Source organism: Lodderomyces elongisporus, chromosome 2 (genome assembly GCF_030384665.1).
Source record: "Lodderomyces elongisporus chromosome 2, complete sequence".
Taxonomy (NCBI): Eukaryota; Fungi; Ascomycota; class Pichiomycetes; order Serinales; family Debaryomycetaceae; genus Lodderomyces; species Lodderomyces elongisporus.
Window position 1 is genome coordinate 1,935,460 of NC_083674.1, and position 24,814 is coordinate 1,960,273.

Here is a 24,814-nt window from a genome sequence, read left to right on the forward strand (position 1 = left end):
TCAAGTTATCAAACTGTGGTAATATCCTAGTTTTTGTTGCTGCTAGAAAGAAAAAAAAACAATTGATTTGGTGTGCTGTGATAGATGGTGCCTATGGTGCTTTGTGAGATGAGATCTATAGTTTTGATTGATTTGACGGTCAAAACTCCAAACTAATCCGTGTAAGTTTTGTTTGTTTGTTTTTTTGTTTTTTGTTTTTTTTGTTTTTTTGTCTTTTTGTCTTATGGGTCTTTTGGGTCTTTTTTTTTTCTAGCAGTATGAATTACTTGTTACCAACCAAGAGATAAAAAAAAAATTATTTTGGCGATTGGTAACAAACGAATACTCTCCTTTTTGGTTTTTATTTTTCTCTGTAATTTGTTTTTATGTTCTGTGCGCTTTTTTTGGAGCTTTGAAGAATTGTTGTTGTTGTTGTTGTTGAACAAGCTGTGCTGTTTTGGGGCTTGCGCGGGAAAAAAAAAAAAACTAGTGACAAAAATACACGACCTTATTTGGTAAAATGTATTTAGAGCGTTTGAGACTAAACATAAGGCTTGTGTTTACCTCAATGTCTCTTCTATATCTATTCTAGCAAGCAGTCAAGTGTCATTTTTTTAAAGAGTAAATAACATAGAAGAAGAAAAGGAAGAAGTATAGAGTACTAGTAAGTTATATAGTCTGTTTTCATTATGGTTTTTCCTTTTTGCTTTCTAAGTTGCTTGAGTTCATAAGTATTCGTTTCTCATTATAACCAATTATTTTTTTTCGCAGAATTTAGGGCCAAAATATATAAAATAAAAATTGAAAGACTACGTGGAATATATATGGGGGGGGGGAAGGCAAGTTTCAACAGATAGCTACAATCAATATAGCATACATGGCCAACAAAATATAAAGTAGTAAAACAGTTCAAAAGCAATAAGGTCACTGATGTTGGCTATAGTCTAGTCTCCCTTTTTTATTTTGTTTGTTTGTTTTTCAAACTTCTTGACAAAAAGAAGAAGAAGAAGAAGTAGTAGAAGAAGAAGAAGTGAAACCCACAGGGAGTTCCAAGTTGCTGCAAAACAAATAGTGTCATCTACAAAACGCGAAATGCGAAATGCGAAATGCGAAATGCTAAATGCGAAATGCGACCTAGCAAGGCAAGGCAAGGAAAGAAAGAGAGAGAGAGAGAGAGAGAGAGAAAGAAAAAAAAATGGGCTAAAATGGTATGATGAACCATAGTTGTCCACAATACATTTCAATTTCTAACTTGTTAAGCAATACATCCACAATCTCAATCATCATCATCATCATCTTTATACAGAGATATTGTGCATACCCATTTACAATAGATTAATTATCAAATATAGTCCAACTTTATATATTCAATCATGTTAGTGCTAGGTTTGTCCAGAAGATGCGTGACCAAGGGTCTTTTTTCTAAAGTTAGATTCAACTCTACCAGCACCATTACCAATACTACTACAACTTCGGGATCACCATCGGGCCTGCTCTCATGGGTTGACTACTTTAAATTGAAAAAACAAAACAACAGAATCAATATGGTTAGTGGAGTAATTACTGGTCTTGGGGGCTCATTGCTCACGTTGGGTTACTTGGGAAACATTGAGATTGATGTTGAAAAGCCAATTATGGGATTCGACCCAATTATGGTGATGGGAGGAGCAGTGATACTTGGTGGATTTGCCGGCTACTTGGTTGGTCCATTCATTGGCTCTTTTGTTTTCAAAATGTTGAACAGATCGCAGTTGAGACAATATGAAGTCAAGAATAGTTTTTTCCTTTCTAGGTTAAAGAACAAGAGACCCGACCCTTCAAGCCAAAGTTTCTCAAACCCTATTCCTGATTACTACGGAGAAAGAATCTACTCGTTGAAGGATTATAGACAGTGGTTAAGAGACTGCAATGCATTTAGAAGAAAAGCCAAGGAGTTTCTTTAGAAAAAATTAAAATAAAGAAATAATAAAAATTAACCATTCTTCTTTACGATATGGAAACACTAGAACCAAACAAAAGAGAATGAACTTTGAAATGAAATCAGATGAACTTTGAAATGAAATCAACTGAATTTAAGTGTTTCTTATTTCAATTTTGTTTTCTTTTTTTTATTCATTATTAGTATTTTTATATTTTTTATTTTTCATTTTCGGAAAATGGATGATGTTGGGGTTTTTGCTGATTGCATAAACAAGGTATATTTTAGGTCTTGGTGTATGTATATAGACACTTGTTGCACAAAATACTTTATTGGAAAGAATCTATCTAGCTTCTCATAATTCTCAAACAAATGTTTGTTCATTCGATATGTACTACGCAATTGCTATCAATTGCTATCAATTGCTATCAATTGCTATCAATTGTTGTCAATTTTTGTCAATGAGGTGTATAATTAAGAAAGCTTGCTGCTTTTTCAAATGGTATCAACCACACTCTGTAGCCAATTATGTTTACTCAAATGAGCAGTAAAATATTACTTTCCGATTGCAAAAACAGTTATAAAGGAAAAAGAAAAAAAAAAAAAGAACAAAACAAAACAACAAGAAAACATTACTTTTATATATATGTTTAATTGACATATTCAAAATTTTTCCTCTTTTTTTTTTTTTTTTTTTTTCAAATATGCAATTTAACCTTTTGGTTACAAGTAGTTGTTGCTTTCTTGAACAACTGCCAAAATCACCTTGCAGTATATTGAGCCATGAAACAAGCAAAACAAGCAAAACAGTTGAAGTGAACTCTTAGGTATATTGAAGTGAGTTGGGAAAGATGTTCCACGTCTAGTAGTTAAACCAAAAATTTGGAAGCTACTACTTCATATATGATTATCACGTGATCAAAAGACTTCTCTTTTTTTTTTCTTCTTCTTCTTTTTAATGTTTCTCAATTACCCGGGGATATACATATATACATATATACATATATACATATGTATGTAGATTTCCTATTTTCGCCTAGACCATACACGAGACTCGGGAAAGTGTCTCCTGCAAAACAAACAACAAAATAGTGCAAAAACAGAGTACAGAAAGGGTTGATCTGAGGCCGGACTTGTTTACCTTGATTAGTTCAGCAAGTATGAAACACAGGAGGCATGTGTCACTTCATTACAGCGGTTCATTAAGTTTTCATTTGAGTGACTCAAACTAAGTATACCAGTCAAAGGATTTTTTTTTCCTCTGCTGAATAATCTACATGTCTTACAAATGTTACAAATGGTAAATAATTTCACCCCGGGATATTATTTTTGCAACCATAACAATTTATTGTCGTAGAAAGCAGAAATACATATTTGTATAGATGTAAGAGTTGCTAAGAATGAAAGAAAAAAACAATAAAGAAGAGGACCTGGATCATTTCCCACCTCTCTTTTCTTTTTCACCCTCTTCTATAATGAGTGGTTCATTGGAGATTCAGATAACTGAGTTGAGTGAGTTCAAAAGAAAGGTACCTGGGTCCTCAGCATAGTGTTTTATTCAAAATGAATGCAATGGAAATACTATAACTATGGCCATTAATTAAAGGTCAAAATAGCAAAAAAAAAGGGCACATAGGAAAATACAAGTTTAATTGAATAATATCAATAATAATAATTATTATTATGAGAATAATATAAAAAGAGCCGGGGCTCTCGGAGGACCGGAGTTTTGCGTATATATATATATATAAATAGTATGTGTGTATGTGATTTTATTTTGTCGCAGGTTTGAAAAGAAAATTTGTTTTTACAAAGCTTAACTTGTTTCTTTTGCCTTCATTCTCTCCGTCTTTTTTTTTTTTTGTTCCTCCTTAGTAATCTGTATTTATTTTTAATGCCGATGTCTTTAACACTAGTTGATTTGATGACCCTATGCTAGTTTCGTTCGTCGTCATTATTGTTTTTTTCTAGTAAGTTATGCATACGTACTAGTATATTGAAAGGAGTTGGTCTACTCAGTAAGCTCTATAAAGTATTGCTATTAGTTTACGTGAGTTGTGGTGACAAAGTTGTTTGGTAAAGCAAGGTCACGTTTAGTTCCCGGGGATAATCGCTGTTTAAATTTGCCCATTGCTCTTTGCTCATTACCCTTTTGCCTTAATAATTTTTTTTTTTTTTTTTTTTTTTTACTCCAGGTTTTGCTCCAACAGTGTGCACGCCCAATTAGAATATTATTATTATTATTATTATTATTACTACTACTGTTACTACTACTACTACTAGCTGCTGCTAAACTAATTTTTCTTTCTTTTCTTTTTTTTTTTTTCTCATTCTTTTCTTTCCTTCTTCCTTTGCTTTCAATTCAAGTTTTACAAGGAATCACTCTTCTACAATTCCTTTTTCCTTTTTGCTTTTTTGCTTTTTTTTTTTTTTAACAGAAATTACACCCATACCCTCACACCTTTCATTTTCCTTTCCCTCCAATTTTCTTTTTCTTTTTTTTTATAAAAGAAACAGAACCAACGAAGAAAAGAAGTGTGTTTAGTGTGTTGTTTTAATAGAGGACAAAAAAAAAAAGTATAGATACACTTATATCCAATTAACTTCACTCTTTCCCCTATCTCCCCCTCCCTCCATCCCTTCATCCCCATTTCTATCCATCCATCCACTATCAATTCAACAATGCTTAGAGCTTTCAAGAGTGCTATTCCACGCACTCAACTTTTACACAGCAAGTCATCCATTGCATCGACGACGACGACGACGACGACGACGACGACGAGTTTTAGAAAAGTAAACTACTTTGCCACAACCACCAAGAGATTTTTGGCCACTGATACTTTTTTGCAAGGAAACAACTCCAACTATGTTGACGAGATGTACGAGGCTTGGAGACAAGACCCTTCAAGTGTCCATGCCTCATGGAATGCTTACTTCAAAAACATTGAAAACAGCAATGTCCCACCATCACAAGCTTTCCAAGCACCTCCAACCTTGGTACCAACTGTTTCAGGTGGTGCCGCCGGTTTTGTCCCCGGCGCAAGCGGCTCAGCCAACAACCAAGATGTCGTTACCCACTTGAAGGTGCAATTGCTTGTTAGAGCTTACCAAGTTAGAGGTCACCAAAAGGCCAAGATTGATCCTTTGGGAATCTCCTTTGGCGATAGTGCTGATACTCCAAAAGAGTTGACTTTGGAATTTTATGGCTTCACCGAAAAGGACTTGGACAAGGAGATCACTTTGGGTCCAGGTATCTTGCCCAGATTTGCTCAAGGAGACAAGAAGGAAATGACCTTGAGAGAAATCATCAAGGCCTGCGAAGACTTGTACTGTTCCTCTTATGGTGTTGAATACGTCCACATTCCATCAAAGACCCAATGTGACTGGTTGAGAGAGAGAATTGAAATTCCACAACCATTCAAATACTCACAAGACCAAAAGAGACAAATTTTGGACCGTTTGATTTGGGCAACCTCATTTGAATCATTCTTGTCCACTAAATTCGCCAACGACAAGAGATTTGGTTTGGAAGGTTGTGAAGCCATGGTTCCAGCAATGAAGGCCTTGATTGATACCTCGGTCGAATACGGTGTTGAAGATATCGTTATTGGTATGCCACACAGAGGTAGATTGAACATGTTGTCCAATGTTGTGCGTAAACCAAACGAATCAATCTTTTCCGAGTTCTCTGGCTCAAGAGAATTCGATGAAGGTTCAGGTGATGTCAAGTACCACTTGGGTATGAACTACCAAAGACCAACCACCTCGGGTAAGCACGTTAATTTGTCCTTGGTTGCCAACCCATCACACTTGGAATCTGAAGATGGTGTTGTTTTGGGTAAGACTCGTGCTATCCAACAGTACAAGAACGATGTAGGCGAATACAAGAAGGCCATGTCAGTCTTGTTACATGGTGACGCCGCTTTTGCTGCCCAAGGTGTCGTTTACGAAACAATGGGTTTTGCAAACTTGCCAGCATACTCCACTGGTGGTACCATTCACGTTATTGTCAATAACCAAATTGGTTTTACCACTGATCCTAGATTTGCTAGATCAACCTTGTACCCATCTGACATTGCCAAGAGTATTAATGCTCCAATCTTCCACGTGAATGCCGATGACGTTGAAGCATGTACTTTTGTCTTTAACTTGGCTGCTGAGTGGAGAGCAACATACCACACTGATGTTATCATTGATGTTGTTGGTTACAGAAAACACGGTCACAATGAAACAGATCAACCAGCATTTACCCAACCATTGATGTATCAAGAAATCTCGAAAAAGAAGTCTGTCATTGACATTTATGCTAAGCAATTGATTGACGAAGGTACTTTTACTGCAGAAGATATCGAAGAGCACAAGAAATGGGTATGGAACATCTTGGAAGAATCATTCTCCAAGGCCAAGGACTACGAGCCAACATCAAGAGAATGGTTGACTACACCATGGGAAGACTTTAAGTCACCTAAAGAATTGGCCACCGAAGTGTTGCCACACTTTCCAACTGCAGTCGATGAAGCAACTTTGAAAAAGATTGGTGATGCTATTTCAGAAGTTCCTGAAGGCTTTGAAGTCCACAGAAACTTGAAGCGTATCTTGAACCAACGTAAAAAGACAGTTGAATCCGGTGAAGGTATCGACTACGCTACTGGTGAAGCTCTTGCTTACGGTTCTTTGGCTCTTGAAGGTTACCATGTTAGAGTTTCAGGTCAAGATGTCGAGAGAGGTACTTTTTCACAAAGACACGCGGTCTTGCATGACCAAAAGTCTGAAAGTACATGGACACCATTGTCCAACTTGAGCGATGATCAAGGTGTTTTCAGTATTTCAAACTCCTCGTTGTCTGAGTATGGTGTATTGGGATTTGAATATGGTTACTCCTTGACTTCACCTGATGCATTGGTTGAATGGGAAGCACAATTTGGTGATTTCGCAAACACTGCACAAGTCATTATTGATCAATTCATTGCCGGTGCCGAGTCTAAGTGGAAGCAAAGATCTGGTATTGTTTTGTCATTGCCTCATGGTTATGATGGCCAAGGTCCAGAGCATTCCTCTGGTAGAATTGAGAGATACTTGCAATTATGTAACGAAGACCCACGTCATTTCCCAACTCCAGAGAAATTAGAACGTCAACATCAAGATAGTAATATGCAAGTTGCATACCCAACTACACCAGCTAATGTCTTCCACTTGTTGCGTCGTCAAATGCACAGACAATTCAGAAAGCCATTAATTTTGTTCTTTTCAAAGTCATTATTGCGTCATCCATTGGCCAGATCCGAGTTGAAGGATTTCACTGGTGACTCTGGTTTCCAATGGATCATTGAAGATGTGCTTGGTGACAAGTCCGAGGTGAAGAGGGTTGTTCTTATGACTGGTCAAGTCTACACCTTGTTGCACAAGAAGAGACAACAATTGGAAGACAAGACCACTGCATTTATCAAGATTGAACAATTGAACCCATTCCCATTTGCTCAATTGCGTGATGCATTGAATGAGTACCCAAACATTGAAGATTTGGTATGGTGTCAAGAAGAGCCATTGAACATGGGTGCTTGGTCTTTTGTTGTGCCAAGAGTTGAGTCTACATTGAATGAAACCGACAAGTACAAGGACTTGAAGTTGAGATATGCTGGAAGAGACCCAAGCGCTTCGGTTGCTGCCGGTTCTAAGGCAATGCATTTGGCTGAAGAAGAGCAAGTTTTGGAAGAAGTATTTCAGTAAGTCACTAGTAGTTGGAGAAGTGAAAAAAAAAGAAGAAAGAATTAAACTGAACCATGATGTTTGATGCATGGACGCAGATACCGATAAATAGGATTGTTTAGATGTTTATATCGAATAGATGAGAGAAGTAAGAGAAAAGAATCAAGCAACAAAAAACTAAAAAAATAAAGAGACGAAGCAATGAAAGCAATGAAAGCAGTGTAATATGAACACGGTAAGACAAAGACTATCTTAAGCAGACAATATTTGTGATTGATGTGCAACACATTTATGTCTATTCAATTGTATTCCTTTTGCCTCTTCTTCGTCTTTTTCTTCTTCTTCTCTCTCGCTCTTTCCCATACACACCATTTCTCTTTCCGTTCACTTCTTCCGCCGCATCAACTTTCATGTTCCGAATAAATTTAATCCCTCCTTCTTCCCCAATCTCAAATCTAAAATTAGGTAACGCGGGGAGTGGGGGAGTGCGGAGGTTTTTTCACAAAGAGCTGAATCAAAGAGACTTGAGGGAAAAGAGGGGCCGGAATTGGTTTTATCCGGGGTGATTTTACAAACCACAAAATAATGGAGATCATGTGCGAGAGAGTGAAACAAAAATGTCAAAGAGCCAAAATGGAGAAAAAAAATGGAATGAAAAGAAAGAAGAGAGGGTTCATGTGATGGTTCAGGGTGTGGTAAACACCATAAAGGTGGTTATACCAGAATCACATTCAGACGATTGAGTTGAAGAACGGTTTAAATGCAGAACTGAATATTATGGTAAAAACAGCAATGAAAACGAAATGACAACAAAACAAAATAAAGCAAAACAAAAGATGGAGAGGAGGAGATATGACTATGTTTGATAATTCGTGTTAAACTTTAGTAGAGTCAATACATTTCATCGCTTCATGATCCCAGATTTTATAATCAACACTAGACGGATTAAAATCGTTTGGAAGAAGGGTTAGAATCTCTGTTGATATTTGTATTACCTCTCTTAAATTCTCGTCACTCCCCTTCCTTTCCTTCATTGTACATTCACACCTCTGCCCCTTTTTTTTTTGCTCTCAACTATAACCGACTCAAACCCTGCAAAATAAAAAAAGTATATAATAATAAAAATAAAAATAATGAAAATAAAATAAGAGAAAAACCTTCGAATAAGTATCCTACTTTGTCAATCACAAAGTTCAAAAGTTGTTTTTTGTTTTTTGTTTTTTATTTTGTTTGGAAAGTATTGAAGTAAAAATACAACAACAATTTCGATAACTATCTTGTGGCTTTAACCTTTTTTTTTTATTTTTTTATTTGTTCGTTTGTTTGTTTGTTTGTTTGTTTGTTTCCTTCCTTTAACATCGGTTCAAGTTCCAGGAACTCTCTTTTGTTGTTTCACTCGTAATGAAAAATCACTGATTGGTTTAGTCAATTTCCGGAGTACATTGTGTAAATTGGTTTTGAAATTTCCATTTTCATCGAGATCAAAGTCTTCTATAGCTTGGATTTTTTATATTCTACTTCTCTTTGCAAATTCTGCGCATTCCTTATGTCTCTTCGGATATTCGTTTATCCTAAAACTGTTGTGTCAATGTCCCCCCCCCCTCCCCCAAAGAAAAAAAAAAAGCAGAATAATAATTAAAGTCTTCTAATTTTTCCTCCACCTTTCCCCACCTCCATTTTTCTCCTCCTCCGCTCCCTTCCCCCCCCCCCCCCCCCCCCACAGACACAGACACATACAAATAAAAATCATCAACCAACGATACTCTCGGAAAATCAAATTACAAAAGGAGGAAATAAGACAAAGTGCTATACCAAGGACAAATGTTGTTAGAATCAAACAATATTGGTATCAACATCGCGAAATGCAATAACATATATTTGCTCTCTATTTTTTCTTTTTTATGAATCGGCTATACAGAGAAGAGTCCATGCCATAATTAGATTCAAGTTGTTTGCGGAGTTTTGGAGAAATTTTTTTATTTTTTTATTTTTTTTTATTTCTTCAATATTTTTTTCAATCTTTTATTACCCCAAGTTTCACTATGTCCAAAAACTGATCAACAAATTTTGGTATGAATCCTGGTTGCAGCAAAGATCCACCACCCATCATCCAGGATTATGAGTGTTTGCATTTTGTCTTTGTTTCTGTTGTTGTCTTTGTCTCTGTCTTTGTCTCTGACTCTGTTATTCATTTTATTTTATTTTTTTATTTATTCTAATTTATTTTTCATGATAAACGTTTAAGCGGATATACTACTAATACATTATTATTATTTTTTTTTTTTTTGAAAGTCTTACTTTATTCTTTTATGTTTGGGACATCACCTATTTCCATTTATGATTTTATCCGAAACAATACTAGTTAATGAATTGTTGATTGAAACACTATTGAATTAGAGGGCATGCGGTAAAGGATATGTGGAGTCGAATGTGGAGAATGTTAACCACTGAAAACTAGTCTTTACAGATACATCTATTCATTTGTCTATACTTATAAACGTACATATACATGTATATATATATATATATAGGTGTTTATATCTTCCTTGATGATACCAATCCCACTCCCTTCCAAGTATTCAAACATCCAAAACCATACTATCACTACACAACATTAGACCTAGAAACTATAACATTTTATCGTCTTGAATAACAAGCCAGTACCAGCACCAAGTCATCTACATTACGGAATCGAGCTTGTCCTAAGAAAAAGACACGCCAACATATAAACAAATAAACATATACATATATTAGCACTTAAGTACATAGATACAGACATACAGAATACCCCCTCAACCAAATACTTTTCATAATGACTGCAAAACGTGAATTCCAAAAATCTAAATTAGAGTTAACATTTGTCATTGTTGGAGCAGGACTTGGCGGTGTCGCTGCCTCAATTTCCCTCCGTCTTGCCGGCCACAAGGTCCTTTTACTCGAAGCAGCTACTCAACTAGGTGAAGTTGGTGCCGGAATTCAAATTCCACCGCCATCAACCAAGATCCTCGAGGCAATGGGATGTCTTGATGCCGTTGAACGCGTATCAATTCACCCACGTGACATTTTAATCCACAGATATGATAATGGAGAAGTCATTTCGAAACAAAATCTTGTCCCCCATGTGAAGGATAAATACGATGGAATGTATTTACATATTCATCGTGCAGACTACCACAAGTGTCTTGTTGATAGAGCATTGGAGTTGGGTGTAGAGGTTCACTTGAATTGCAGAGTTGATAAAATTGATTTCGAAAATAACTCGGTAACAACAATTAACGGGAAAACATTTAAAGGCGATGTTATTGTTGGTTACGATGGTGTTAAATCAAAAACGCGCCAACAATTGACGGGAGAACCTGGCGGTGCTTATGACACAGGTGACTTGGCATACCGGGCATTGGTCCCAGTGGAGGAAATGAAAAAGATTCCAGAACTTGAGAAATATTGGTCACGTCCAGATATCCATTTTTGGTGGGGCCCCACATTGCACATTGTTATGTATTTCCTTCAGGGTGGTAAAGTATGCAACGTTGTTGGATTATGTCCCGACACTTTACCCAACGACGTCTTGCGCCAAGAAGCAAACCACCAGGAGTTGATTGAAGTTTGCAAGGACTGGGACCAAGACTTACACCGCATATTCAACTTGATTGATGATGTGGGCAAATGGAGGTTGCAGGACTCAAGGGAATTGGCACACTGGGTACATGGCTCGGCAAATGTGATTATTCTTGGTGACGCCTCGCACTCAACTTTACCATATTTAGCATCGGGAGCATCACAAGCAGTTGAAGACGCCGCCGTATTAGGCGGGTTGTTTTCGCATATCGAATCACGCGATCAAATCCACCAGATTTTGGAAATGACAGAACTGTTGAGAAAATGGAGATCTTCGCAAGTTGTGCGCGGTTCAGCTCACTGTAGAACCATTTATCACTTGGAAGATGGAGAAAAACAACAGATTAGAGATTCGAAATTAAAGGGAAAGAAACCAGAGTTGGGATGTCCCAATAGATTTGCTGACCCCGTTTTTCAAGATTTCCTTTGGGGTTACGATGCATTTGAAGAGATTGAAAGAGCTTGGGCGGAATTTGAACAAGGGAAGATGCCAACATACAGTTACCCAAATTTGTATGAAGACGAAAGGTTGTTGGAACCAATCGTGTAAGTTTTTGATGACGTATGCTAGTTTGTTACGAAACGATATATCAGTTATAATGAATTTTTTCTTTCTTTCCGCTTTTCTTTCTTTCCTCTTTTCTTTCTTTCCTCTTTTCTTTTGTTCTTTTGTTAATTTCTTCTCCCTCGTATTCTCTCTCTCATAGAACGATTCCATAATCTATTAAAGAAACATTCACCCTTAGTTTTGCAAAGCAAAACAAGCAACTCTGGATTTCTAATATTGAATAGATATAGAATTGAATATAAAATCTAAGGATAATAATAATAGTAATAATATAAAAATCTACTAATTGAGGCTTATCTTGATTGCAAATATCTCTTGAAAAAAATTTTTGATACTTGAAGTTTGTTCTTTACTCCTTTGAACAATCTCTTCCAAACATCCACACTTTAACCCAGTCCAAACAAACGAGTACTTGATTCTTTACTGAGAGACACATGTAAATGTATGCAGATCTCCAGAACAAAAAGGTGAATCCACCACCACTTGTGATGTTTGACCAATTACCCCAAACCAAATCTGCCACTGCTTTTTCACTACCAATGTAAGCCAATGCACCTTGGTAGTTGTACTTGAATTTAGGCAAGTTCTTTTCGACTCTGTCCAATTTCCTAGTCAAGCTCTCCACTTTTTGGTTTTGAGCAGGGTGTTGGATTTGGTACTTTAATGACTCAACTTCGTGAATCTTGTCAAATAACTTGGCCAAGTATTCACCTTGTTGGAATGCAACTTGGGCAGTAGGTGGATACTTGCTAAAAGTACAGTCTCCCAATGCATAGATATTGTCAGAACCATCGACTTTCAAAAACTCATCAATCAAGAGACCACGCTTGGCGTTTTTCTGGTCCTCTATTTTGGACATCAAATCACGAGTGAAGGATCTAGTAGCATTACCAGTGGCCCAAATCAATACACCATAGGGAACTTCTAATTTTGAGGTTGATCCATCAGGGTTTTTGTGTGAGCAAATAACAGTCTTATCATCAACCTTCTTAACCATTGTGTTGGTCAACAAATTGATGTTTGTGTCTTGGAAAACTTGTTTAGTGTAATCAACCAATTTCTGATTAAAAGAGTTCAACACGTTTGGCAATGCCTCAATCAAAGTAACTTTCAACTCGCCTTGCACTTCAGGGATCCATTTAGCCAAGTCCTGGTCGATATAGTCTTGGATTTCACCAGCAGTTTCAACACCAGTTGGTCCACCACCACAGACAACAACTTGCAACAATCTCTTTCTTTCTGGGTCATCCTTTGGCAACAAGTTTGCGGCTTCAATGATATCGTGCAATTTACGTCTAATTGTAGAAGCATCACTAATCTCCTTGAGGAAGGTAGAGTGTTCTGCAACACCTGGAATACCAAACGTTGATGGTTGAGCACCAACACCAACAACCAAGTAGTCATAGTTCAATGTAGTGGTAATCTCTTCAACACCAGTATATTCAGCAACTGTAGATTTCGATGAAGTAGTATCCTTACCAGAGTGACCAGAGTGGACAGTTGTACTTTGTTTCAAAGTCAATTCATTCTTCAGTGGGTCAATGCCAGTAGCCTCAGCCTCCAAGTAGATGACTTCACCAGGAGTTCTTCTGGTAATGGATCTTACAGGTTCGATAATAGAGCGTGTTTCAACAGTACCGGTGGGCAAACTTGGCAACAATGGAGTAAACAAAAAGTAGTTTCTAGGCGAGACAATAACGACATTATACTTGGTGGTGTCCAAGTTCTTCAAAAGTGGGATTGATCCCCAACCGGAGCCCAAGATGACAAGGGTTTTTCTTTTTTGTCCATCGGGGAAAAAGGGAGCTTGAGGAACCTGGTCAACTGGCTGGCCTTCTTGATAAATCTTGTAAACCAAAAATGCGCCGGTAGCAATTGTTCCAAAAACAGTCGCACCTAAAGCATACTTGAATATTTTGACAAATGGGAAACCAGCTTGAAGAGGTGGTTGTTGGAAGCCATGTTGTGGAGAAGTTCTTGAGCCAGAAAAGAGAAATGGTTGTTTCTGCTTGATCTGTTTGGAAGATCTAGTTAATGACGAAGATAAGAATCTTCTCGATGTGATTCCTTTTGGAAGAAACATCCTTTTCAAACAAAAAGAAAAAAAAATAAGAGATATTGAAAAAAAAAATCCCCAATTGTGTAGATGAATGCTTTTTTTTTCAATTTCTTAAAAGAGCTTTAGAGTCTGACAAGAGTTGGTGGAGTCAATTGTTTATTTATATTGACGATAGGAAAAAAAAAAAAGAGATGGTTAATTTTGGCTGATGGTGAAATTGCAGGTGAATTGTTGGAAAATGTCACAAAAGTGGGCACAGTATCTTCGCTCCCCTTCTTCTTCTTCTTCTTCTTCTTCTTCTCTCTCTTTCTGCTTCTTTCCCGTATCAAAAATTTTCTCCTCCGTTAAAACTCTTCGGACTTTTTATAGCCGAAGCAGAGTGGAGAAGGATAGTGGGAAGTTTATTGATGTGCTTTCTCACACCCATTCTACAAAGAATCCAATCTTTACTGCAACACACTCTTTTAAGTTTCTTTCTTCTTCTTCTTCTTTTTCTATTTCGTTGTCGTCGTAGTCTTAGTCGTAGTCGTAGTCGTCTTCTTCTTTTTTTTTTTTTCTTTTTTGTTCTATTAGTTATTGCATCCTATGAAGCATTGACCAATAATAAGCAAAAACAACCGGCAGCAGTAGAGGGAGTAAGGTTCATAGAAGCACATAGAACTTGCTTAACCCCAATGCAAGATAATAGGGATGAACCTAAAATGCCCGCATTGTACATACATTGTACATACCCTATACTTCTACACTATACATTTACACTAAACATTGTACATAGTACATGCTGTGCCGTTGCTATCTCGAAAGCTATCTTACAAGCTATCTCCATTAGTCTACCACAATTCTCTATTGTATCACTTCCAATATTCTATTGTGGTTCAACTGTAGCACTACTAAATACTGTTGAAAGCAATCTTACAAAACTGATTCGGTAGTTTCAAACAACTGCCTCCTTCTCTCCTCTTTTTGTATATTTACATTTGACGCGGATTTGACACTATTATGAACGCCAACTTCCTTATTTCCGAGGCATATTATATTATTTCTCCGCGCAAATTATTGACAGCATACCAGTAGGGTAACTACAAATTGGAATAAAACATGGGCTCTCCTTCGTAACAAAAATAGAGTCATATATATATATATATATATATATGCATATGTATATATATCATTTGTTTATAAAAAAAATATAACTTAGCAATTGCAAGAGAACTAAACAATGTATATAGAGTTCCCATATTCCAACTCTATCAACTTTTTCTCACCCTTTTTCACCTTTTTTCACAATTTTTCACCATTTTCCACCTGTTTCAACTTATTCTCTTCTACCAACGATATCTCAGAAGTCGCCTTGGACTCTTAAAATATACTATTGAACAAAGATATCAAGTTAATTAACCACCTCTTTTAGCTTCAACTTTTCTTGAGTTTACCACTTGTAGTACCATCCTTAATGAACTTGTAAAAACGATCGCCATACTCCTTTGCCGGCACAGCAGAGATTGTGGATCTCAGATGACTTAAACTCCTCCAGCACGTTTCTAATCTCTTTTTAAAACCATACGGCGTTAAACAGTCAATCACACCCAAATAGTAAATCTCCTGCAATGGCACATTCTCTTCGTTTGTGGCACGTATTCCACCATCATGCCCATAAAAGATATATTTCGATCTTCCCGGAAATACAGAAAAGGGCAAATCTTGACTTCTATCAATATCTCTCGGATTGGTATTGATTATTGCTGTTTTATCTGATGATTTGGGCTCAAACACTGATAACTTCTGGCCAATATCATCACTATTACCTCTTTTCACATCATGGATACCCAAAAGCAATGAATAATCCATGACATTGACTTTTTGCAATAATGCCACATCCTTTTCTAGTTGCTGTAAAAAGGCATTGCGTTTATTGGGACCAAATTTGAGCTGCTCGTGCATCTCTAGCCAATTGATATCTTTCAATGTGTATTTCGAAAGTTCGCCCAGCTTCGTCTCTTCAGGCGAGATTCGTGTTACTCTTCCCCAAGTCGAACCCTTGAGGTCAAATTTCAAATGGATGTCGCGATGTGGAGGAAACAAATTATTCATAACCACAAAGTGAACAACTCTGGTGCCACCACTAAACATTGGCATCTTGACACGATGCAAGCCGTAAAATTGTGAAATCAAGATATTGGGATTTTCTTTGACATGGTTGTAGTAATCCTTCAACATTCTCAAGAGTTGTTTCTTTTCTGAATGGTGTATAGTTTTTATGATGAACCTGTAATCCCTTGAGTAGTAGAAAAACGAACCCGATTTACCAGGCGATCCCAACTCAGATAGAATATACTTTCCAGTAATAGAAATTAAATAGTCTGCAGGATCAACACCAAAAATCTGCCTCAACTCTCGGAACACCTCTGGACAATAATCCTTGAATTTGAAATCATACTTGGAGCTTGGTGTCAATTCATTGCCCTCGACATTAAACACAAGTTTTTTTGTAGCTTTGAAATCTTCATCCTGTAATTTCCTCATAACTCCAGATAACCTACTCACTGCAACTCTGATTCCAGTCAACATATTATATGCCATAACAAAATTTTCATGGCCCTCGCTAATCTTATTTCCCACGAGGACCCGCTCGTCATCAACCGTGTGTCTCCTTCTGTGTGGGCGTTTTCCCGTAATCGAATCTCTCATCTTGCGTATCTCGTTTGTAGTGGAACTGCTCCGCGGTAGATCATGGTGTGAATGTGACTTGATATTGTTGGACACCGCGGGTACAGGATATGTACTTCTCGCCAGTGGTCTCTCTGCGACAAAGGACGATTTGGATAATTGGATCAGAGAATCATTGTGTGATTTCCTTTTTGCAGCTTTGTTATCGTTGTTATCTTTGTTATTGTTGTTGTTGTTGTTGTTATCAACATTGATATTATTGGATGGTACCAAGGTACTTTTGGCTGGAGATGTGTGTCTGCGCAAAGTCTTTGGCATTTGTAAATTTGACACTGTTGCTGATGACGTGAGGGGTTTATTAGAAGCAGCTGCAGTATTTTGTGAAACTATATGATTCTTTTGTGTACTATGATGTTGCCCTTGAGCTAGAGTTTGCGAGATTATTGGCTCAGAAAATTGTTGTTTGATAGTTGTATTTGAATGGTTGCTATGTGATAATTCACTCAACGGGTCCAATTCGATCGACATCCTTCCTCGTTGTTCTGATTTAGTCTTGAATGTGAATTGAAATTCGGTGTTTTCGCCAGACGGTGTGGTGATTGTTCTTGTGGCTGTGATTGTAGGAACTTGCGACTCCATGTCCTCTCCTGTATTGTCTACGGATGATGGGATAGTTTCATGCGATATATCGGATACTTCTGATCTTGAACCTTTAAAAGAGGTTGGTGTTGATGGAGACTGGCGATTCTCGTTTTCAACAGCGTCATCATTGCTGAGTAAGAGTTCGTCATCCCTGGGTAGCTCCAAGAGGCTCTTATCGCTGCTATGTTGTTTCAGATGCACATCTTCTTGCTGTCTTAGGTTTTCTGAGGTAAGTAATGGGAGTTGTAATGTATCATTTGTTGTGATGGATGGAGCATGTTTACTTGAATATGTAGAGTTGTTATCATTGTGTAATTGCGATATGTGTTGGACATTGTTGTTGTTGTTATTGTTGTTGTTGTTGTTGTTGGTCGTGGGGGTGGGGGTGGTGCTGGTGCTGGTGCTGGTAACGGTATTACTGCTGCAGCTATTACTACTGCTATTGTCGTAGTTCAGAAAGTTTTGATTCGCAGTGTTGTAGCTACTTCTGCTATTGTTTCTCGATGTTGTTGTTGCTGCTGCTGCTGCTGCTGATGATGATGAGTTTAATGAAGATGTCGAAGAAGGTAGGGTAGTGCTGGCAGTGCTCGAAATGACATTTCCCATTGCCATTCTTTCCTTCTCTAAGGAGCTTTTTCGTTCACTTGACGATGTAGTATATGTTGGTATCGCATTTTGATGCGATATCTGTATCATTATAGGTATATTGAGTGGCGTGAAGACGGAAAAGAAGAAAAAGAAAGAAAAGGGCAAAAGTCCAAAGTCTAAAGTGTTGGTGTTGGTGTTGGTGTTGAAGGGCAAAGAAATCAGAATGCACCAAATAACTATTTGATTGTGTTTTTTTTTTGATGTTGTATAAAATTGTTATGGACAGTGGATGTAGATCCTTATCCTTATCCTTATCCCTTTTGTATTTCCAAGATGTATGGGGAGGGAAGGAGAGAGATAGTTGATTTCTCACTTAGACTGATGTTTGCCAATGAGTGTAGTAACAGATGGAATATGCTAAAAGCTGTTGGTATGATTAGTTTGCTTTAAGAAGAATTGAAACTGAAAAATAAAAATAATAAAAAAATTTGTTGTACTAATAAAGTATTTCGAGATATATGGCTATGTGACCTCTAATCTTGTTCAGCTTTCCTCCTTTCCTCTTGTCTTCGTGCCTCTTACTTTGTTTTTTTCTGTCTGTGTTTTTCTCGTCTCGTCTGTTTCGTCTTGTCTTTGATAACCACAAATAATAAAAATAAAAAATATATAATAAAATTATAAAGAAAAAAAAAAGAAATAAAAGTAAAAGAAACTGTCAATTGGTAGCACTACTTTATGCTTTTCCATTGCAAACAAAAGTAAGAGAAATTAAAAGATGTATTTTTTCAGTACATCAACCATGAAGTAAGAGACGAAGTGGGCCTGTTTCAATTTACTCTTGTGTGATGGATTGTTTTGTTTTGTTTTTCTTTCTTGTAATGGACTGGTTTTTTGTTAACAAAAACAGAGGAAAGCCACACAAGTATGAACTTCAATAGATACTTATTTGTATTTCGTAAATACTTTAGTAAAGAATAATTTACTATTCCACAATGTATTGTTGTTGTTGTTGTTGTTGTTGCTGCTTTGTATATATATATATATAGATATATATATTGTGGAGATTGAAGATACTACGCGTGGGCTTAGAATTATTGATAAATCAGAATGTAAACATGTACAGTCGCCCCACGCCTTATACATATTTGAATATGATTGTAGCTTCAGCCCCTCCAACCCCCCCCCCACCCCCGCTCGCCCCTCGAGGTGTCATTTCTCAGATATACAGTCAACGCTAACCCATTACTGAGAAGCCCATTATCCTCTTCCACTCATAAAGTCATCATTGCTTAACACAGCTGGACAGTTTGTGTATGTATATGTTTGTTTTCTGTAGTATCTTATCATTTGTCGAAAAGAGTGAGAACAAAATCAGCACTCCATATATAAAGTGAATTGAAAATTAACGCGCACAAGTTAATAACAACAATAACAACAACAACAGCAGCAGCAGCAGCAGCAAAGTACACAAAGTACATGTGATAGCACTCAATACCTTGCTTTAGATGTAGCTCCACCAAAGATCATTAAGATTGATGACAAAGAATGATAGTTGGGCTAAGAAAAATAATGACAACTGAGCAGCACGGGTATTGTACCACAACCATCTTATTTTCACTCTCCTTCTCCTTTTCCTTCTCCTCCTTCTCCTCCTCCTCCCCCCTGCCCACTCCATTGCACAAAGATCGTTATTATTATTGTTATTATTATTTGTTTGTTTTTTTTAGTTTTTTGATATTGGCAAGATTGCCTTGAACTTACTAGTGATTACGAAGAACTCAACGATATTGAATCTTGAATAACGCTAATTACTATAATTACAATGTTTATTTTTTTTTGCTAGATTTCATGTATAATGTAAGCACAAGACTCATAAACGTTCTATACTTGACTTTGCAATTTCCTATTCCTAGATTCCTAAAGTGAATGTGTGAAGGACTACTTGGCATGCACTTGACATGCACTTGACAAGGCAAGGAGATGCGCAGCATGAGAAGTTGTTCTAGTTGTTGTTGTCTTTGGCCGTACGATGAATGGAGAATTTGAGAAATTCTCATGGACCACCACCAATGTAGTTCCATAAACTATAATTGTCAAGGCAAGAAAAGAACCAATATAAATAAAATTTGAAAAAATAAAGCCACAATTTCTTTTATATTCGGGAACATTCAAAAAAAAAAAAAAAGCAACAATTTAAACAGACAACGTACAACTCAAAACAAACAGCAAGCAGCAAAACACATACAAAAGGGCTTATATCCACCAATAACCTCTGCTCTAGTATCTACTAAACTTGGGTTTTGGTTGAAGTACCCGATAAGATAAGTATACAAAGCTTTGTGACAAAGGCTAGAGATTACAATGAACAATAAATAATTCTTTACTGTTCATGCTACTCTTACTTCGATCCGAGAGTGCGGCAAAATCTCCGAATTTTCACATCTACTATGTTCTTTTTTTCGTACATTGTGTTGTTTATTTATATATATTTTTTTTTTTTTTGCGTCTGATTGGTGTTAGAGCCTTGTTTGATTAATTAATAAGCCTTAGTAAAGATTGCACGATATATATGTTTTCACCTTTTACATTTGGATCCTCTAAGTCTGAAATATATATATATATATATATATAAATAAATAAATAAAGGGTCTTTAGACAAACCTCTTGTTCTCTTTTTCTCTTCTTACAAAACAAAAGAGAGTATCTATATAAAGAGTTATCAGAAGCACCAATCACTCCATCATCCACAAACTTAAACGAATACTGTTTTTTTTCTTTCCCAAAACAAAAAAGACAAACAAACAAAAAGGATTGAAAAGCACTACTTTGCATTGCATCTAACCTCATCTTGCTTTGTTTATTGTGTAAGAGACTCACTTGATCAAAATGACAATATTGCACAAGTTTTTTGGCAGCTCCAAATCCTCATCACCGTCATCACCATCATCATCAATCGACGAGCAAATCCAAGCCAAGGGTTTTGAGATCAGCACATGTTCTGAAACTTGTGCAGATTGTAATGTCACATACCCCAAGTCCCTCAAGTTTGAAGAATCAGAACCACTATGGGACTCAACAAAGCCCTATGGATTACATCTCAATATCTCGACGGGGAAAACAGACTGGCCGCACGATGCAACTGGTGAACTGGGCACTTTGGCCAACGCCGTAGCAGAATGGGGATCACGCCACTCTGGAAAGACCCCGTTGGGCAATATCAAGGTAACTTGCTCTTCCTTGGGTGGTGATGAACTAATCACTGATGACGAGTACATACAACAGAAACGCGGTGACATTTTGATCTTGCCTTACTTCCTTTGGGTTAAAGGCATCGCCATAGACGAAGTAGACATTGTATTCACCAAGATTCTAAATTTGCTTTCTGACAAAAACGGTGAACATAGAGCCACTATTGAAGAAATCAAGGCTGCAATCCCACAGGCAACCATCACTGTTGACGAAAACCGCGCATACGTCTTTCTTTGCTCACACCGAACAAGAGACAAAAGATGCGGTGTAACTGCGCCAATCATGAAGAAAGAATTGGACATCATATTGCGCGAAAAAGAGTTATATCGAGACTATGGTGACCAAACGCCAGGCGGAGTAAAGGTTGCATTTATAAACCATATTGGAGGACACAAATTTGCCGCTAACGTCATCATATACCTCAAGGATAATGGTAAAAATATATGGCTAGGATTGTGCAAACCAAACAATGTGCGACCAATCGTTGAAGAATGTATATTAGCCGGTGGTAAAGTGTGGCCAGATAAAGTGAGGCTAGTACAGAAATTCAACCCAGTCGAGTGGTAAATCTAAACAAATACTTTAATACTATAGAATTGATAGAGCCTAATGGACTACACCCAGTGGATTATACTTAATAGACTTTGTCCAACTTAGTGTCCAACTTATTGTACAATCTATTGTCTAATCTAGCTAGTCTATTGTTTATTTATTTTCAAATTTTGTTGAATGATGAAAAAATAAAGACAAAAGAAATTAGCTATTTACTTTTTCCTCTTGTCTAGATTGATCAGGTTGAGGATATTCTGTCTCTTTCTAATAGAATCAATCGTGATTCCATTCAACTTATCAATATCCTTGTGCAAGATCTCTTCAAGGCGATTCTGCTCTATTTCAATGGCCTGAGAATCAATGATCAAACTCTCTAAAATCAATTTGTAATATTCAACATCAACATCAATATCACCATCACCATCATCGAAATTGTTTAACTCAATTAATTTCTCTGACTCCGTAAGTTCTTGTAAAACTTTAAACGGATCCATGTCAGCACTAAATTTATCACTAAGTTTCTCTATTACTCCTGCACCCACTTTCAAATCTCCCGATATATCTCTTGATAATCCCGCATAAGCATTAATTGCATTCACGAGTTTCCCATAATTCTTCTTGTCGCCAGTATACTTTGTTGGTGTATTAACATCTCCATGTTTAAAGAAGAGCAATGTGGGATAATGTTTTATGTTGAATTTGACATTGACATCTTGACCATTTTCGAATTGATCGATCGTGAGCTGTCCAAACACAAGAGATCCTGGCAGTGACCCTGAACCTGTATCTCTTGCAAATGTTTTGGTTGCTAGTTGAGTAAATGTCCCCTTAAAGTCTTGGCAGAAATTGCACCATGTGGCACCTATGGAGATTATCGCAAATGGCTTGCTCTTGATTGTTGATTCAAGCGTCTCTGGAGTCAATATCACAACGTCACCATATTCGTTTACCGCTTCTTTATTCTTGTCGAGTACATTCAGTTGTTTATCCTTTGTACCTCCTTGGGTAATATTTTCCACACCTTTCTTGGCGTTGTGTTTTCCTCCTTCTTTTTCTTCTTCTTTTTCTTCTTCTTCTTCTTCTTCCTCACTTTGTAGTCTTACTCCACTCAATTGCTGGATAAAATTACTTAATCCTAACACACTCCTATCACCATCAAATTCGACTTTTCTACCACTATCATTGTCAATAAATAACAATGTTGGATAGCCCAACTCGACATATTTCTTGCTCATCTTTCGCCCATCCTTGGCATCTCCATTGATCTTGACAATTTGGATCTCAGGATGGTCAACAAACAACTCACCCAATTGGTCAACTATAGGATGGAGCTTCTTGCAATGACGACACCAATCGGCATAAAAGTCAATGAATGTGTACTTACCAGGGGTTTTGATGAGCTGTGGAAGCGTCGCATCATTGGCTAGAATCACATTCGATGCTGAGTAAGAAAAGGTAATCGACAATGTTGTAAGCGTTGTGAGAAATAGAAGTAATAACTTCATGATTTTTAAATTGCTATTTTCAGATGGATATCAATAAGATTTTGGGTAAGCTTGATGGCATTAGTGAAATGTCACCGTTGGTGTTGCTTAAAGCCCGTATTTTTAGCCAGTTAACAAATTACTTGGTTGTGGCGTTTTGTGTAAGTGTGCAATTTGATTAATTTTCTGAGTGTATTACATATACAGAGATAGAGATACATATAATGTATACATTTCAATTCCACATCCACCTACTTCGAATGAATTCATGACTTTTCATCAAAACCCATCACTTTTCTCAACCCAAGAGGACTAGTGCAAAAAAAGAGAAAAACAAAACACTGAATGTGGGAGTTGATTAAAGAAAGCTTTTCTTCCCTAATAAAAAAAAACACGTAATGTAAATTTACTTTAGCGAAAAGGGGTTTTTTGGCTTTTTGTCTGCTACGTTTTGATTAGAAGCCGGGTAAATTATCAAATTGCAAATCAGCTCTTTGTTCTGCTTTCAAATTATCACGGGAACTGCTTATCCTGTTTGGACCTCGACTCTATTTACATCAAAGTCTACTATAGAAAAAGAAAAGATCATTGAGAAACCAAAGAATAAAGGAATACAAGAACAAGAATAAGAATAATTAAAAAGTAAAAAAAAAAAAAGAAAGGGAATAAAAAGATCAAATAGAATCAATCTAGTTTGTATGTATGAATATATTATAATCTACAGTCTGTTATACACTCACTGTGCCTCTTGCCTACCAACAAACTTGCCAGTATTCTTCTCCTGCTCCCTCGTTTCCTCGTTTCCTCATTTCCCCGTTTCCCCCTGACTCTATCGAAATTTACCTACTTCTAACTTTTAGTAGCTCCAAGTGCCTTCTTTGCTGCTTCTGCTTCTCTCTCTGCCTTGTCCTTGGCTTTACCTTCATCCAGGTAATGGTAACTTACCCAACGGTAACCTTGGCCCAATTGTGCAATCTCGTTAACTAAATGGCATCCAAACAAGAGATAATTCTTTGGTGTCACAGCCATACTATACCTCATAAACACCAAACTGTAAAGAATCAATGACCCAGTCATAGGTCCAGAGATTAAATCTGGGTCCTTTTTCAAGTCCATTATTGCTGCAACGGGGATACCAAAGTTGGAGACAGGACCCCAAAAGTGCGTAGTGCACATGTACTTGAATGCTTTTTTAAATGTACTTTGTGTCGACATGATGGATCTTCTCTATTCGCAAGTGATTTGGACGTTTTAGGTGAAACGATTGGTGAAGGTCAATTCCAAATGTAGTTAGATAAAATGAATATATATCTCAAGAAGTCTTAACTTTCGTTGAGTGTTGATTGGCTTTGTTTATCTGCGGAGAAGGAGAGAAAAAAAGGAAAAGAAAAGAAAAAAAAAAAATTTGTGTCTAATAATTCTTTCTTCTCTGAGATTGTTGGCTTTGAAAGTTTCTGTTTCTGTTTGCGTTTTTCTTTTTCTTTTTCTTAACAAAAGCTATGCGATTCACGTATGATATCTTCAATTGTAAAGGAAAATAATAGAGGCACTTGCTTTACAATCGTGCAAATTGTGAATTGATGATGGGAAATAGAGGATTGAAGATACTCCGAATAATCTAAGTGCTAGAAACTCCCAAAAATTAAAAAAAATAAAAAAAAATAAATTCTGAGTTTCTGTTGGTGTTGATTAATTTTTTATTCGTTATTATTTTTATTTTTATTTTTATTTTTTTTGAATTCTTTAAGGGGGACTAAGACTGAAGGCGATGCGCACACGCACGG

The 24,814-nt window shown here is 36.8% G+C and overlaps 8 protein-coding genes across 8 annotated transcripts; 4 read left to right on the top strand and 4 right to left on the bottom strand. All coding sequences in view use genetic code 12, as the record gives it.

Annotated features, from left to right (window-relative positions):
* Positions 1-1,352: 1,352 nt before the first annotated feature.
* On the top strand, positions 1,353-1,922 carry PAM17 (TIM23 complex component; the record flags this gene model as incomplete). The annotated part of the gene is made up of 1 exon (XM_001527187.1): positions 1,353-1,922. The coding sequence occupies one exon, from the start codon at positions 1,353-1,355 to the stop codon at positions 1,920-1,922; it is 570 nt and encodes a 189-aa protein (XP_001527237.2).
* A 2,657-nt stretch (positions 1,923-4,579) lies between these two features.
* Positions 4,580-7,624, top strand: KGD1 (2-oxoglutarate dehydrogenase E1 component; the record flags this gene model as incomplete). The annotated part of the gene is made up of 2 exons (XM_061119272.1): positions 4,580-4,632; positions 4,687-7,624. 2 exons carry the CDS (start codon positions 4,580-4,582, stop codon positions 7,622-7,624), a joined length of 2,991 nt encoding a protein of 996 aa, XP_060975255.1.
* A 2,791-nt stretch (positions 7,625-10,415) lies between these two features.
* PVL30_002042 (uncharacterized protein) lies at positions 10,416-11,771 on the top strand (the record flags this gene model as incomplete). Its single annotated transcript, XM_001527189.2, has 1 exon — positions 10,416-11,771. The coding sequence occupies one exon, from the start codon at positions 10,416-10,418 to the stop codon at positions 11,769-11,771; it is 1,356 nt and encodes a 451-aa protein (XP_001527239.2).
* Positions 11,772-12,138: 367 nt separating this feature from the next.
* Positions 12,139-13,872, bottom strand: NDE1_3 (NADH:ubiquinone oxidoreductase; the record flags this gene model as incomplete). Its single annotated transcript, XM_001527190.2, has 1 exon — positions 12,139-13,872. One exon carries the CDS (start codon positions 13,870-13,872, stop codon positions 12,139-12,141), a length of 1,734 nt encoding a protein of 577 aa, XP_001527240.2.
* A 1,389-nt stretch (positions 13,873-15,261) lies between these two features.
* MSS4 (Phosphatidylinositol-4-phosphate 5-kinase) lies at positions 15,262-17,853 on the bottom strand (the record flags this gene model as incomplete). Its single annotated transcript, XM_001527192.2, has 1 exon — positions 15,262-17,853. One exon carries the CDS (start codon positions 17,851-17,853, stop codon positions 15,262-15,264), a length of 2,592 nt encoding a protein of 863 aa, XP_001527242.2.
* Positions 17,854-20,631: 2,778 nt separating this feature from the next.
* On the top strand, positions 20,632-21,561 carry PVL30_002045 (uncharacterized protein; the record flags this gene model as incomplete). The annotated part of the gene is made up of 1 exon (XM_001527193.2): positions 20,632-21,561. The coding sequence occupies one exon, from the start codon at positions 20,632-20,634 to the stop codon at positions 21,559-21,561; it is 930 nt and encodes a 309-aa protein (XP_001527243.2).
* A 197-nt stretch (positions 21,562-21,758) lies between these two features.
* Positions 21,759-23,051, bottom strand: PVL30_002046 (uncharacterized protein; the record flags this gene model as incomplete). The annotated part of the gene is made up of 1 exon (XM_001527194.2): positions 21,759-23,051. One exon carries the CDS (start codon positions 23,049-23,051, stop codon positions 21,759-21,761), a length of 1,293 nt encoding a protein of 430 aa, XP_001527244.2.
* An 828-nt stretch (positions 23,052-23,879) lies between these two features.
* Positions 23,880-24,245, bottom strand: MPC1 (pyruvate transporter mpc1; the record flags this gene model as incomplete). Its single annotated transcript, XM_001527195.1, has 1 exon — positions 23,880-24,245. One exon carries the CDS (start codon positions 24,243-24,245, stop codon positions 23,880-23,882), a length of 366 nt encoding a protein of 121 aa, XP_001527245.2.
* Between the last annotated feature and the right edge of the window lie 569 nt (positions 24,246-24,814).